At 37.8% G+C, this 12,710-nt stretch overlaps 1 protein-coding gene across 3 annotated transcripts in view; it reads right to left on the bottom strand.

Moving 5' to 3' along the window:
* PMS1 (PMS1 homolog 1, mismatch repair system component) overlaps nucleotides 1-12,710 on the bottom strand; it is a 97,933-nt gene that overhangs the window by 50,507 nt on the left and 34,716 nt on the right. For all 3 annotated transcript variants that reach the window (XR_014016463.1, XM_081242007.1, XM_081242006.1), the window contains one exon: nucleotides 10,217-10,380. Coding sequence is in view for 2 of the 3 variants with exons in the window: in XM_081242007.1 (XP_081098133.1) it covers nucleotides 10,217-10,380 (164 nt within the window). In the remaining variant the exon portion in view is untranslated. The remainder of the gene's footprint in view (nucleotides 1-10,216; nucleotides 10,381-12,710) is intronic.

Here is a 12,710-nt window from a genome sequence, read left to right as displayed (position 1 = left end):
TTATCTCTAGGATGTAAGGATGGTTCAACATATCCATTTAAATTAATGTGATACACCACATTAACAAAACAAAGGATAAAAATCACATGATCATCTCAATAGATGCAGAACAAATATCTGACAAAACTGAACAACCTTTCACAATTAAAAACTTTCAGCAGGGGCTTCCCTGGTGGCACAGTGGTTGAGAGTCCGCCTGCTGATGCAGGGGACACGGGTTTGTGCCCCGGTCCGGGAAGATCTCACATGCCGCGGAGCAGCTGGGCCCGTGAGCCATGGCCACTGAGTCTGCGCGTCTGGAGCCCATGCTCCGCAACGGGAGAGGCCACAACAGTGAGAGGCCCGCGTACCACACACAAAAAAAAAAAAAAAAAAAAAAAATGCTCAGTGTAAAATGCAAATCAAAAAGCACAATGAGATATCAACTCACACCTGTCAGAATGGCTACTGAAAAGACAACAAGTGTTGGTAAGAATGTGGAGAAACTGGAACCCTTGCATACTATTTGTGGGGATGCAAAGTGATGCAGCTGCTGCAGAAAACAGCATGGAGATACCCCAAAATATTAAAAATAGAACTATCAAATGATCTAGCAATCCTACATCTGAATATTTTCCAAAATAATTGAAAGCAAACTCTCAAAGAGATACTAGCACTCCCATGCAGCACTATTTACAATGGCCAAGATGTGGAAACAACCTAAATGTCCACTGATGGATGAATGGATAAAGAAAATGTACTATATACATACAATGAAATATTATTCAGGCTTAAAAAAGAAGGAAATTCTACAACATGTGACAACAACATGGATGATCATGAGGACCATTATGCCAAGTGAAATAAACTAGTCATAGAAAGACAAATACTGCATAATTCCACTTATATGAGGCATCTAAAATAGACAAATTCATAGAATCAGAGTCAAATGGTGGTTAACAGGGACTGGGGGGATGGGGAAATATGAAGTTACTAATAAATAGGCATAAAGTTTCAGTTAGGGTTAGTAAGTTCTAGAGATCCGCTGTACACCATACCTCTAGTCAACAATACTATATGGTACACTTAAACTATTTGTTAAGCGTGTAGATCTCATCTAAAGTGTTCTTAACACAATAATATTTAGAAAAGAAAGAAGACGACCAAACCTACAGATTCTGAACTGCCAACACTCCTACAATCAGCTGGCTCTCTGGTACTTAACTGATGGCAATTCTCTTCCCATACATCCTATTCAGGCAAATATGCCAACAAGTTTTAAGCAACAAGCAACAAGTTTTAAGGCTGACAAATAATATCCAGCCTGGAGATGATTAGCTTTTCTTTCTTAACTGATTAGTTAACAAAAACTTTCTACTGATGAGGTAACAATAACTTCACTTTAAAAGTTTGGTTTGATTCTATTAGGTTCTTTCTGGAGTGAAATCAAAATTATGCCAGAGTAATTCATGAATGTACTACATATAAGAGGAGAAAGACAGATGCACCCATCCAGGAATAAAAAAGGCATGTATATAGTATTATCATTTGCCTAGGCATTAAGTTAAATAAATCTGGTATCCTCAAATCTTTTCTGTTCTTCATTTTCTATGTGCAGTCAATCAGTCTCATTGATTCTTCCTTATAATAGCAATCACACTGTTTTCTATGCCCAATCTGCTTATCCTATTCAGACCCATAGAGCCTGAACTTTTGTTACAGCTTCCTAACTTATGTCACCACTTATAGCCTCCTATAATTTCTCCCAGCACACTACTACCTAACTAACTGTCTGAGGTTACACCGTGATCAAGTCATTTCCCTACTCCCAATTTTCTATTAAAAAAAAAATCAGCCTAGCATTCAAGACCCTTTATAATCTAGCCTCAAATTGTCTTTCAGGATTCATCTTCCTGTATTCCTTTATATAAAATACTTACTCACTTAAATTGACTTATTCACTGCCTCTAAATGTGCTCTGTACTTTCCTACCTACATCTTTTATATTCATACTATTCCTCTACCTAGAATGATCTTGGTCCATTTATCTATATTAGCAAATTATACTGTAATAGAATCAGCCTATGACCCACCCACTTGTGGAGTTCTAGGTGAAATCACTTTTACAGGTTGTTCCTACTTCACTGAATCAGTAACACCCACCTGCCAAGTGGCTAAAGTCAGCCCTCCCTCTTCTGTGACTTTCTAGGAGCCCTCCAGAAAAAAAGGGAAATGTCTCGAGTATAAAAGTTGATACTTGCTGTTTTCCCACCTCTCTTTTCCAGTTGCTATTTCTAATTCTAGTGACACCATTTACCACTGTATCTTTGGTGCTTTAATACCTATGTTCACAATCCAGTATGGGCTAGTGGCACCAATGTGATAGAGTACTCCTGTCCTCCATGCTTTCAATCCTTGATCATACTCATTATTTTAACACATATTTTTTGAGTACCTACATGAAGTACTACCGTCGACACTAGGGACACATCAGTGAAAAAATAGTCAAAAATGCTTCCCCTCATGGAAATTATATTCCAGAGGAGAGAGAGACAATAAATTAAGATAAGTACAACAGGGCTTCCCTGGTGGTGCAGTGGTTGAGAGTCCGCCTGCTGATGCAGGGGACACAGGTTCGTGCCCCGGTCTGGGAGGATCCCACATGCCGCGGAGCAGCTGGGCCCGTGAGCCATGGCCGCTGCGCATGGAGCCTGCGCATCTGGAGCCTCTGCTCTGCAACGGGAGAGGCCCGCGTACCATAAAAAAATAAAAAATAAAAAAAAGATAAGTACAACATACAGTGTATTAGATTTTGAGAAGTTTTAAGAAGAAGCAACAGGAAAACATGTGTGGGGCGGGAGAAATGGTTATAATTTTAGGGTGGCTAAAGAAAGTGTCATTGAGAAGTTTTAAGAACTAAAAGATGAGGATTGAGCCAGATATACCGAAGAATGTTCTAAGCAAAGGAACTACAAATACAAAGGTTCTGAGTTGGAAGTATGACTAGTAGGTTCAAGAGAAAAACGAGGCCAGTTAGCTGAAGCCAAGAAAAGAAAAAAATGAGATCAGACATAATAGTGGATCAGATCATCTATAACAGGGGTCAGCAAACTATAGCCCAAGGACTGAATCCAACCCACTGCCTGCTTTTTAAAGTTTTAATACCTACGGCTGCTTTCATGCTACAAGAGCAGAGCTGAACAGTTGTAAGAGAGTCTGTATGAGTTAGAAAATCCAAAATATTTACACTATGGCTCTTTACAAAAAAAGGTTTACTAACCTTTATGTAGAACTCACAGGCCATTTATAAAGACTTTGAGATGGAAACTCACTGAAGAGGAGTTGCATGACCTGAATTACATTTTTACAGGTCACCCTAGCTGTTGGGCTGGGAATAGACTAAAGAGAGAAAGGTAGGAAGTGGGGAGATCCAATTAGAGTACTATTACAAAAATCCAGGTGAGAGATGATGGTGGCTTGGACGACAGTGGTAGTCAGACATGGTGAAAAGTAGTTAGATTTTAGATATATTTTGAAGGTAGACCAACAGAATTTACTCTTTTATCAGATTGAAGTGTGAGAGGATCAGTAGTCAAGGATAACCCTAAGGCTTCTGGTTTGCCAACAGGAGAAACAGAATTCTCACAGACTGCTGCAGAAGGATGTGGAGAGAGCAATTCTGAGAGACAATGCAGGGAGCTCACTTCTGGTCATGTTAAATGTGAGGAGCTTATTACTAAACATCCAAAGAGAGATTCGGGGTGGTAGTTTGATCTATGAGTTTGGAGTTCAGAAGAGAGCTATAGAATGGAGATAAAAATTGAGGAGTCATCAGGGTATAAATGACATCTAAAGGCATAAGACTGAATAAGCACATCAAGAAAAGAATATATATGAGAATAAATTACACACACACACACACACACACACACGAGGATAAATTCCAGAATTGAGCCACAGGACACTAAATGTTTACAAGTTAGGATATGAGGTGGAACTAGAAGACTGATAACAAATGGTAGAAAGATAGGAAAAAAACCAAGTATGTGTGTTGACCTAGAAGACAGGTGAAAAAGTGTTTCAAGGATGCGGAGATCAACTGTGGCAAATGTTAAGTAAGATAAGATCTGAGAGGTGACCACTGGATTTAGAAATTTGAAAGTCAATGGTGACCTTGGTAAGAGTTGTGGACTGGCAGAAAGAGAAAGTCTAACTAGAGTGGGTTCAAGAGAGAATGGGGGGAAAGTAATTGGAGACAATGAATACAGACAAGTATTTTAAGAAGTTTTGCCCAAGTGAAGGAATTGGCCTTGCCTAGAAACATGACACATACATCTGCAGTAACAGAAGGGAAGGCTGAATGTATGGGCACAATTGCAGACAGGTGGGTAGTCTGTAAAAGTTCTCTCTTGATTGCCTCAATTTTCTCAGTGAAATAGGATGTAAGATCAGGTTATGTCCTAGTTCCCTGTGCTACTCTTGTGAAGCTAGGGAAGAAGGACTTGACTGAGAAGAGAACACATGAAATAGCCCTTTGGGACTTCCACTCAATGTGTGGATCATGGGCCAGCAGCAACTGCACCACCTGGAGACTTGTCGGAAATGTAGAATCTCAGGCCCTCCCTGGCCTTCTAAATCAGGATCTGCACTTTTAACAAGATCCCCAGGTGATTTGTATGCATATTAAAGTTTGTTTAAAGCACTGATATAGGAGACCAGGAGAGAAAATGGGCAAGAGAAACACAGTATGACTACCAGGCAGTACAAAGATTAGTGATCATGAATTTAAAGTGGTACTAGTAATTTTGATTTGCAATTCCCTAATAATTGGCAATGTTGAGCATCTTTTCATGTGCTTTTTTGGCCATCTGTATGTTTTCTTTGGAGAATTATCTATTTAGATCTTCTGTCCATTTTTTGATTTGGGTGGTTTGGTTTTTTTTTGATTCATGTGCTTTTTTTGCCATCTATATGTTTTCTTTGGAGAAATATCTATTTAGATCTTCTGCCCATTTTTTGATTGGGTGGTTTGGGTTTTTTTTTGATATTGAGCTGTATGAGCTCTCTGTATATTTTGGAGATTAATCCCTTGTTGGTCACATCATTTGTAAATATTTTCTCCCATTTTGTAGGTTGTCTTTTTGTTTTGTTTATGGTTTCCTTTGTTGTGCAAAAGCTTTCAATTATGTCCCATTTGTGGTATATATATACAATGGAATATTACTCGGCCATAAAAAAGAATAAAATAATGGCATTTGCAGCAACATGGCTGGACCTAGAGATTATTGTACCATTAAGTGAAGTAAGCCAGACAGAGAAAGATAAATATCGTGCAATATCACTTATATATGGAATCAAAAAAAAAAGATACAAGTGACCTTATATACAGAACAGAAATACACCCCACAGACACAGAAAACAAACTTTTGGTTACCAAAGGAGAAAGGGGAGAAAGAGGAATAAATTAGGAGTTTGGGATTAACATATATACACTACTATATATAAAAGAGATAACCACCAAGGACCTACTGTATACTACAGGGAACTATACTCAATATTTTGGGTTTTTGTTTTAATTTATTTTATTGAAGTATAGTTGATTTACAATGCTGTGTTAATTTCTGCTGTACAACAAAGTGATTCAGTTATATATATATATATATATATTCTTTTCCATTATGGTTTACTACAGGATACTGAACATAGTTCCCTGTGCTATACAGTAAGACCTTGCTGTTTATCCATTCTATACATAATAATTTGCATCTGCTAATCCCAGACTTCCAATGTCTCCCTCCCCCACCCCCTCTCCCTAGGCAACTACAAGTTTGTTCTCTGTATCTGTGAGTTTGTTTCTGTTTCACAGATAAGTTCATTTGTGTCGTATTTTAGATTCTACATAGAAGTTATATTATGCGGTATTTGCCTTACTCTTTCTGACTTACTTCACTTAGTATGATAATCTCTATGGCATTATCTCATTCTTTTTTATGGTTGTATACTCAAAATTTTGTAATGCTAAGTGAGCATTAAGAGTAATACAGATATAAGCAAGATGCAGCCCTCCCTTCCACAAAAGGCTGGTGGGACGGGGAGAGAGAATGCATATCATTTCCAACAAAGCAAAAGTGACATAATAGGAATACGCAGAAAATGCTATGGAAAAAGCTACATAATAACTAAGTCTTGCTGGCGGATATGGGAAGACTTCAAAGACGTTTTTAACAGTGTGAGCAAACATCAAAATTAGAAATCAACTAAACTAAAATTTGACTTATATATGTCCCTCATCTTTTCTATATAATATTTCACAGAAGTTAGGTGAAAAGTAAAAGAAGTTAATATAACAAAGAAGAAAAATGAGAACCATAAAAAAAGTTATCATTAATTTGCAAATAAAAACAAATAAACAAACAACCAATCATGATTGATAATGAGCCCCAAGCTAACCTTAAAATATATCTGAAGGAACATCCACCTTCACTAATTAAAAAAGAAATAAAAACAAACCACCCAAACTTTCAAGGTTAGAACTGGAAGAATATATTCTTCAGAAGGAAGGGGCATTTGAACCACAGTCCTGGACTGGAATTTCTCTTTGATTATACTGCCTCCACAACACTGGCTGGGATGGGCGGGGGGAGGGGTGACCCTTTAATTCTGGTCCAGTTATGGGCAAAGGACTTTTCTTGATTCCTCACAGCACAGGTGAAACAAAACTGGGACATTCAAAAATACATGAGTAAGGGCTTCCCTGTTGGTGCAGTGGTTGAGAGTCCGCCTGCCGATGCAGGGGACACGGGTTCGTGCCCCAGTCCGGGAAGATCCCACATGCCGCAGAGAGGCTGGGCCTGTGAGCTATGGCCGCTGAGCCTGTGCATCCGGAGCCTGTGTTCTGCAACGGGAGAGGCCACAACAGTGAGAGGCCCACATACCGCAAAAAAAAAAAAAAAAAAAAGAGTAAAAGGCTAAAAGATGCAAAGTAGAATAAAATGAACAAAGGGAATAACATGAATGTAGGGGATACAGATTATAAACTACCACTTATTTATCTTTAGTTTATAATCTAATAAATGTGTCCCTTCTTTCTCATTCTTGGTCATCATTCTTCCAGACTTCAAAAATAAATAAATTGATCCCAATAAGCCTTAACATTCATGTCACATGGAGGTGGGATAGGTAGAAAGCCATTCCTTAAATTACTTCTCTCTCTCTTCTGTAAGAGACAGATCAGACCTTCTTATGTCAATAATATCCAATTCAGCTTTTTTTTTTTTTTTTTTTGCTGTACGCGGGCCTCTCACTGTTGTGGCTTCTCTCATTGCGGAGCACAGGCTCCGGACGCTCAGGCTCAGCGGCCATGGCTCACGGGCCCAGCCGCTCCGTGGCATGTGGGATCTTCCCAGACCAGGGCACGAACCCGTGTCCCCTGCATCGGTAGGTGGATTCTCAACCACTGCGCCACCAGGGAAGCCCTCCAATTCAGCTTTTGCAATACCAGCAGGACTCTAATTATCAAGACAGGATTAAATTCAAAACAATTTTTAAAAATACAAATGATATTTTAAGCAAAGGAAAATCACAAAAATCCACAAGTATGAAGTATGAAAGTATCCCTTATCTGAAATCACATATTTACCATTATGTTCTAAACTAGTGGTCTATAAAATTACTCATGTATTTATGAAAGAGCTAATACTACTAAGTGGGTTTCAGATATCACCACATTGAGAAAAACTTCTAATTCTGGGAAATAGCTACTTTATAAATGAAAATATATGTAGCAGGACCTCACAGGGATTCAGTTACAAAACAAAAGTTGAAGACTGTACTGCTCATCTAAGAAATGGCTCTAGCATTTCTCCAAACAAAATCTACTTTAAATAAAGTCACTGAATCCACTTGTAAATTATTTCTCTTTGGCTGTCTCATTATTCAATATGCTTTCAAGGAACATGGTGATGAAAGAAGAAAAATACCTCTTTCTAACATAACCATACTGGCAAGAACATCAACATTATCAGTATTCAAAGAATGTCTTGGCAGGTTAAACCTTCATAAAAAGAAGGAACACTATCTAATCCAAGATGTCAAAATAGCAATAGTACTTCTCATATTATGTGCAATATGATTGTTTGTTTCTAATGTAGAAAAAAATTTCAAAAAAAGAAGAGACAACAATATTTCCATCTTTAAATTTTAAGCTAAGGCAAAAAAATTCTTCAGAAAAGCACATAAAGAATGACAAACATAAGCATGTTTATAAGAGCAGAGCAGGACTCAGTGTTCAAAGAGATTTATGATAATGTATCAATGCTATTTTAGGACGTTTAACAATATAACATTTGAGGCACAATAGCACTATTAATAAATAGAAGAGTGAAAAAATAATTTATACTAAAAGAAAAAAGCTTGAAAATATAATTGAGTTCATGATTTCCTTGTGTAATAATAGCTAATACTTAATTTTACTATAAAACTTTTGATAGTCTTACATTACTTGCATGGTATAACACTCTCCAGGACTTGAAATGCATCTGAAATTACTGAAGGTCACCGAGAGACCTGTGTTTGCTCAGTGTAAGTTCAGATACAGTCTCTTCCAAAAATTATAAAATACGGTATATTAAAAAATACTACTTTCCATTTTCAAATGCCTACACTGATGATCTTACACAGGTTGGGATAATAATATAAACTTATTCAAAGCTTAGAAGATATATATTTGACTTTAAATACGCATCTCCATTACACAGGGCAATAATATTCTTCTGTTTTCTCTTAAAACTTTTCTCTTTGGTTGTAGTCACTTTTCTTTTATAAAAATGTAGCTCCTGTCTTCATGTTTTACCTTTTTCCATTTTTTTTCCCTTCCTGATCACTGTTTCTTCTGCCCTTAATATTTTCTTAACTTGGGTAATTCAACTTTTAATGACTAAATGTCCTTTGGATCAAGAGGTCATAGGGTTATTTATATTAACAGGATGAGTCTCTATCTATCAACATCCTGAGGAATCCTAGCATGATAGAGCTGGAAGGAATCTCAAGGTATCATTTGGTTGAGCTCTATGCCAGCACGAACAGGTGGTTGACTATTCTTAATGTTTTTCTTTATTTTTTTAAGATGACCAAAGATTTTGATCATAAATATTCCACCATAACTTGGTTTAATATGGAATCTTCTTAATAACAAGTAAAAAGACATGGAGTGGAAAGAAAACTGGATGAAAAAAGGGTTCTGACCTCAGTAGTATTACTTACTGTAAAATAGAAAACAATTCCTTAGATCATTCTGAGCTTCAAGTTCCCCATACAAATAGAGATAAGGCTGTCTAACCCACAAGGTTACTGTAAGTGCTATGAAACCTGGAAAAGAACCACGCAAATGTAATGTAATATTAAAATGGGAAGACAAAACAGTAGAGTGTGAAGAACCTATACTCTGTAGGCAGGTAAAGTTTTGAACCCCATCTCAACAATTTACCAGCTGTGCAGCACTGAGCAGAGTATCAAACCTCTGAGTTCAGAGGACAACTGCAAATTGATATAATGTCTACCTCACCTGGCTGTTGCTGTAGATACAGGAGTTTCACACACCTAGCATAGGCCCTGGCATTGTGTACGTCCTTAATAAATGTTAACTCTCTACTCCCCATCAGGTTTCTAAACTTCTGCTGTGTGGTTCTACTCACCTTACATTAAATATTTTGAAGTGCACGTGTGGAATTTTATGAAAAACATAACAATCAGAAGATATGTAAACCTTTCTTTCCCCTAAGATTCATCAAGCAACAAGAGGAATTCCTTATCAGCCCTGCTTTGAAAAATGGAAAGAAATGAGGTAGAGTTTCCTTTAAAAACTTAACAAAAAACTCTTCCAAAGAAGAAACAGTTTAGAATAGAAGGTGGAAAATGTTACTAAATTGTGAACTCTTTAAAGGAAAGAACAAGTCTTACTCATCGTCATATTTAGGAAGCAAACATTTCTTGGATGGAAAAGTCTCTTGGTAGAATCACCTATCTTAGAAATTAAGAAATAAAAGGTTCAATGAGATTTCATATAGATATAAGGTAACAAAGTGAAGATGCTCTCTAAACAATAAAGAAAAAGCTAAACAAAAGTGGACAAATTTTGAAAGAAGACTCTTTACATATCTAACTGATTTAGATAAAATACATTGTCCCTTTATTATATCATATACCAAAAAAATCCTGTAGAAAGTACAATAATGCTTACCTTGTTATGTACAAAAACAATCCTTACATCAGGTTTAAGTACACCATAGTTTATGAGGAGGTCTTGGACCTTTTTTATTTCCTCTTTACATTTTTTAGCAGTTGAGTAAAATTGCTTTCTTACAGGTAGATTCTTAAACAATCGTAAAGCAGTTACAGTTGTACCTGTTGGCAGGTAAGAGGAAAGCATATTTAGATGTGGAAGGAACTTCACAGATCTTCAAATCCACATACAATCAGTAATTAATCCCTTTTATCACTGAAGGCCAGTCCTCTTCAAACTCTGGGAACACAAAGAAGGCTCAACCTTGCAAGCTATTCTGATTCCTTGCTAGGCTCTCCTATTTGTAACAGGTCGGACCTGCTAAGTATGATCTCTTCTATGTCATCTAAACAAGAATAATCTTATTTCTACCACTGCAGAGAAACATGGGCTTACTAGAATGTACAGTATCTTAAGAAATCTGCTGATATTCAAACTACCTGGTGATGATGCTTATTCTGCACTTTGAAACACACAGGTGGTATAAGGCTAACAGCATATGTGATAACCTTAATTATTCAATTAAAAATTCTTATCTGATGCTCAACATCTCTAATTATCAGAGAAATGTAAATCAAAGCTACAATGAGGTATCACCTCATACTGGTCAGAATGGCCATCATTAAAAAGTCTACAAATAATAAATACTGGAGAGGGTATGGAGAAAAAAGAACCCTCTTACACTGTTGGTGGGAATGTAAATTGGTACAGCCACTATGGAAAACAGTATGGAGGTTCCTTAAAAAAAAAGTTACCATATGATCTGGCAATCCCACTCCTGGACATATAGCTGGAGAAAATTCTAAGTCAGAAAGAAACATGCACTCCAATGTTCACAGCAGCACTACTGACAACAGCCAAGACATGGAAGCACTCTAAATGTCCACTGACACATGAATGGATAAAGAAGATGTGGTATATGTATACAGCAGACTACTACTCAGCCATAAAACAAATAATGCCATTTGCAGCAACGTGGACAGACCTAGAGATTATCACACTAAGTGAAAAAAGTCAGACAGAGAAAGTCAAATACCGTATGATATCACTTATATGTGGAATTTAAAATATGATATAAATGAACTTATTTACAAAACAGAAACAGACTCATAGACATAGAAAACAAATTTATGGTTACCAAAGGAGAAAGGGCAGGAGGGAGGGATAAACTAGGAGTTTGGAATTAGCAAATACAAACTACTATATATAAAACACATAAACAACAAGGTCCTACTGTATAGCACAGGGAACTATATTCAATATCTTATAATAACCTATAATGGAAAAAATATGAAAAATAATATATATATGTAAAACTGAATCATTTTGCTGTACACCAGAAACTAACACACATTGTAAATCAACTATACTTCAAGTAAAAAAAAAATTCTTATCTGAAATAATATCTAATCGCCTGGTTTAATTTACCTCATCTCCTGAACAACAACAAATATGCAAAACACAGGATAATCTAACAAAAGGCTTTTTTTAACTTTGAACTTATTTAACTAAAAAGTTGAGGGGTGGGATCAAGATAGCAGAGAAAGAGGATACAGAGCTCACTTCCCCTCTCTAACACATCAAAAATACATCTACTTGTAGAGCAATTCTTACTGAAAACAAACTGGAGACTGGCATTAAGACTCTTATACAACCAAAGGTGTAAGAAAGATGCACATGAAATCAAGCAGGAGGGGATGAGAAGCAAGTCTGTGTAATCCCTCTCCTCTTCTTGGAGGGGGCACAGAAGTGGAGGGAGTACACAGGCTCAAAGATCCTCCCTGAGGAGTGGGCGGTTTGAACCACTTATTGGGTGCCCCATCCCTGGGGTCCACCGCCAGGAAGATGAGTCGCTTCAGGTGGTTTGAAAACCAGTAGGATTGACAGTGGGGCTATAAGAAACCTAGACTCCACTCATGAAGAACATGCACATGCTTGCTTACTTCTGAAATAAGGCAGAGGAAGCAGATTAAAACTGCCCAGGTCTCTGGCCTGTTTCCCACTACCACCCCAGCACATACCTCAGACAAGCTGAGCATCCACTCTGGCCTGGGCTCATTCTGTGGCACAGCTCCACACCGCGACAAGGGCTGCCACAGCCAAAAGGAGTGCACAGTTGTAGGGGATGGGGCTGGCTTGGACCTGGGGCAGTATCCAAATGGGGTTAGGGGCAATCGTTGCTGGCACTTGCAAAGGAAGTGGATTGGGAACAGTCCAGAACTCTGGTGCCAGGACAGCCATGGTGCATGCCCAGTCCACACTGAGCATCGGCCCTGGTCCCTCTTGCTCTGCAGCATAGCTCCACATTAGGGCAAGGGCTGTCCTTGCTGAAAAGAATGCACAACTGTAGAGGGTGGAGCCGGCTCAGGCTCGATGCAGCATCTGAGCAGGGTTGAAGTCAGCCACTGTTGGTGCTCCTGGAGAGAGCAGATCCAGAGCAGTATGGAATTCC

The sequence above is a fragment of the Mesoplodon bidens genome (genome assembly GCF_964165515.1).
Source record: "Mesoplodon bidens genome assembly, chromosome: 8".
Taxonomy (NCBI): Eukaryota; Metazoa; Chordata; class Mammalia; order Artiodactyla; family Ziphiidae; genus Mesoplodon; species Mesoplodon bidens.
The sequence above is the reverse complement of the archived record's forward strand: the minus strand, read 5'-3'. Positions and strand labels throughout refer to the sequence as shown.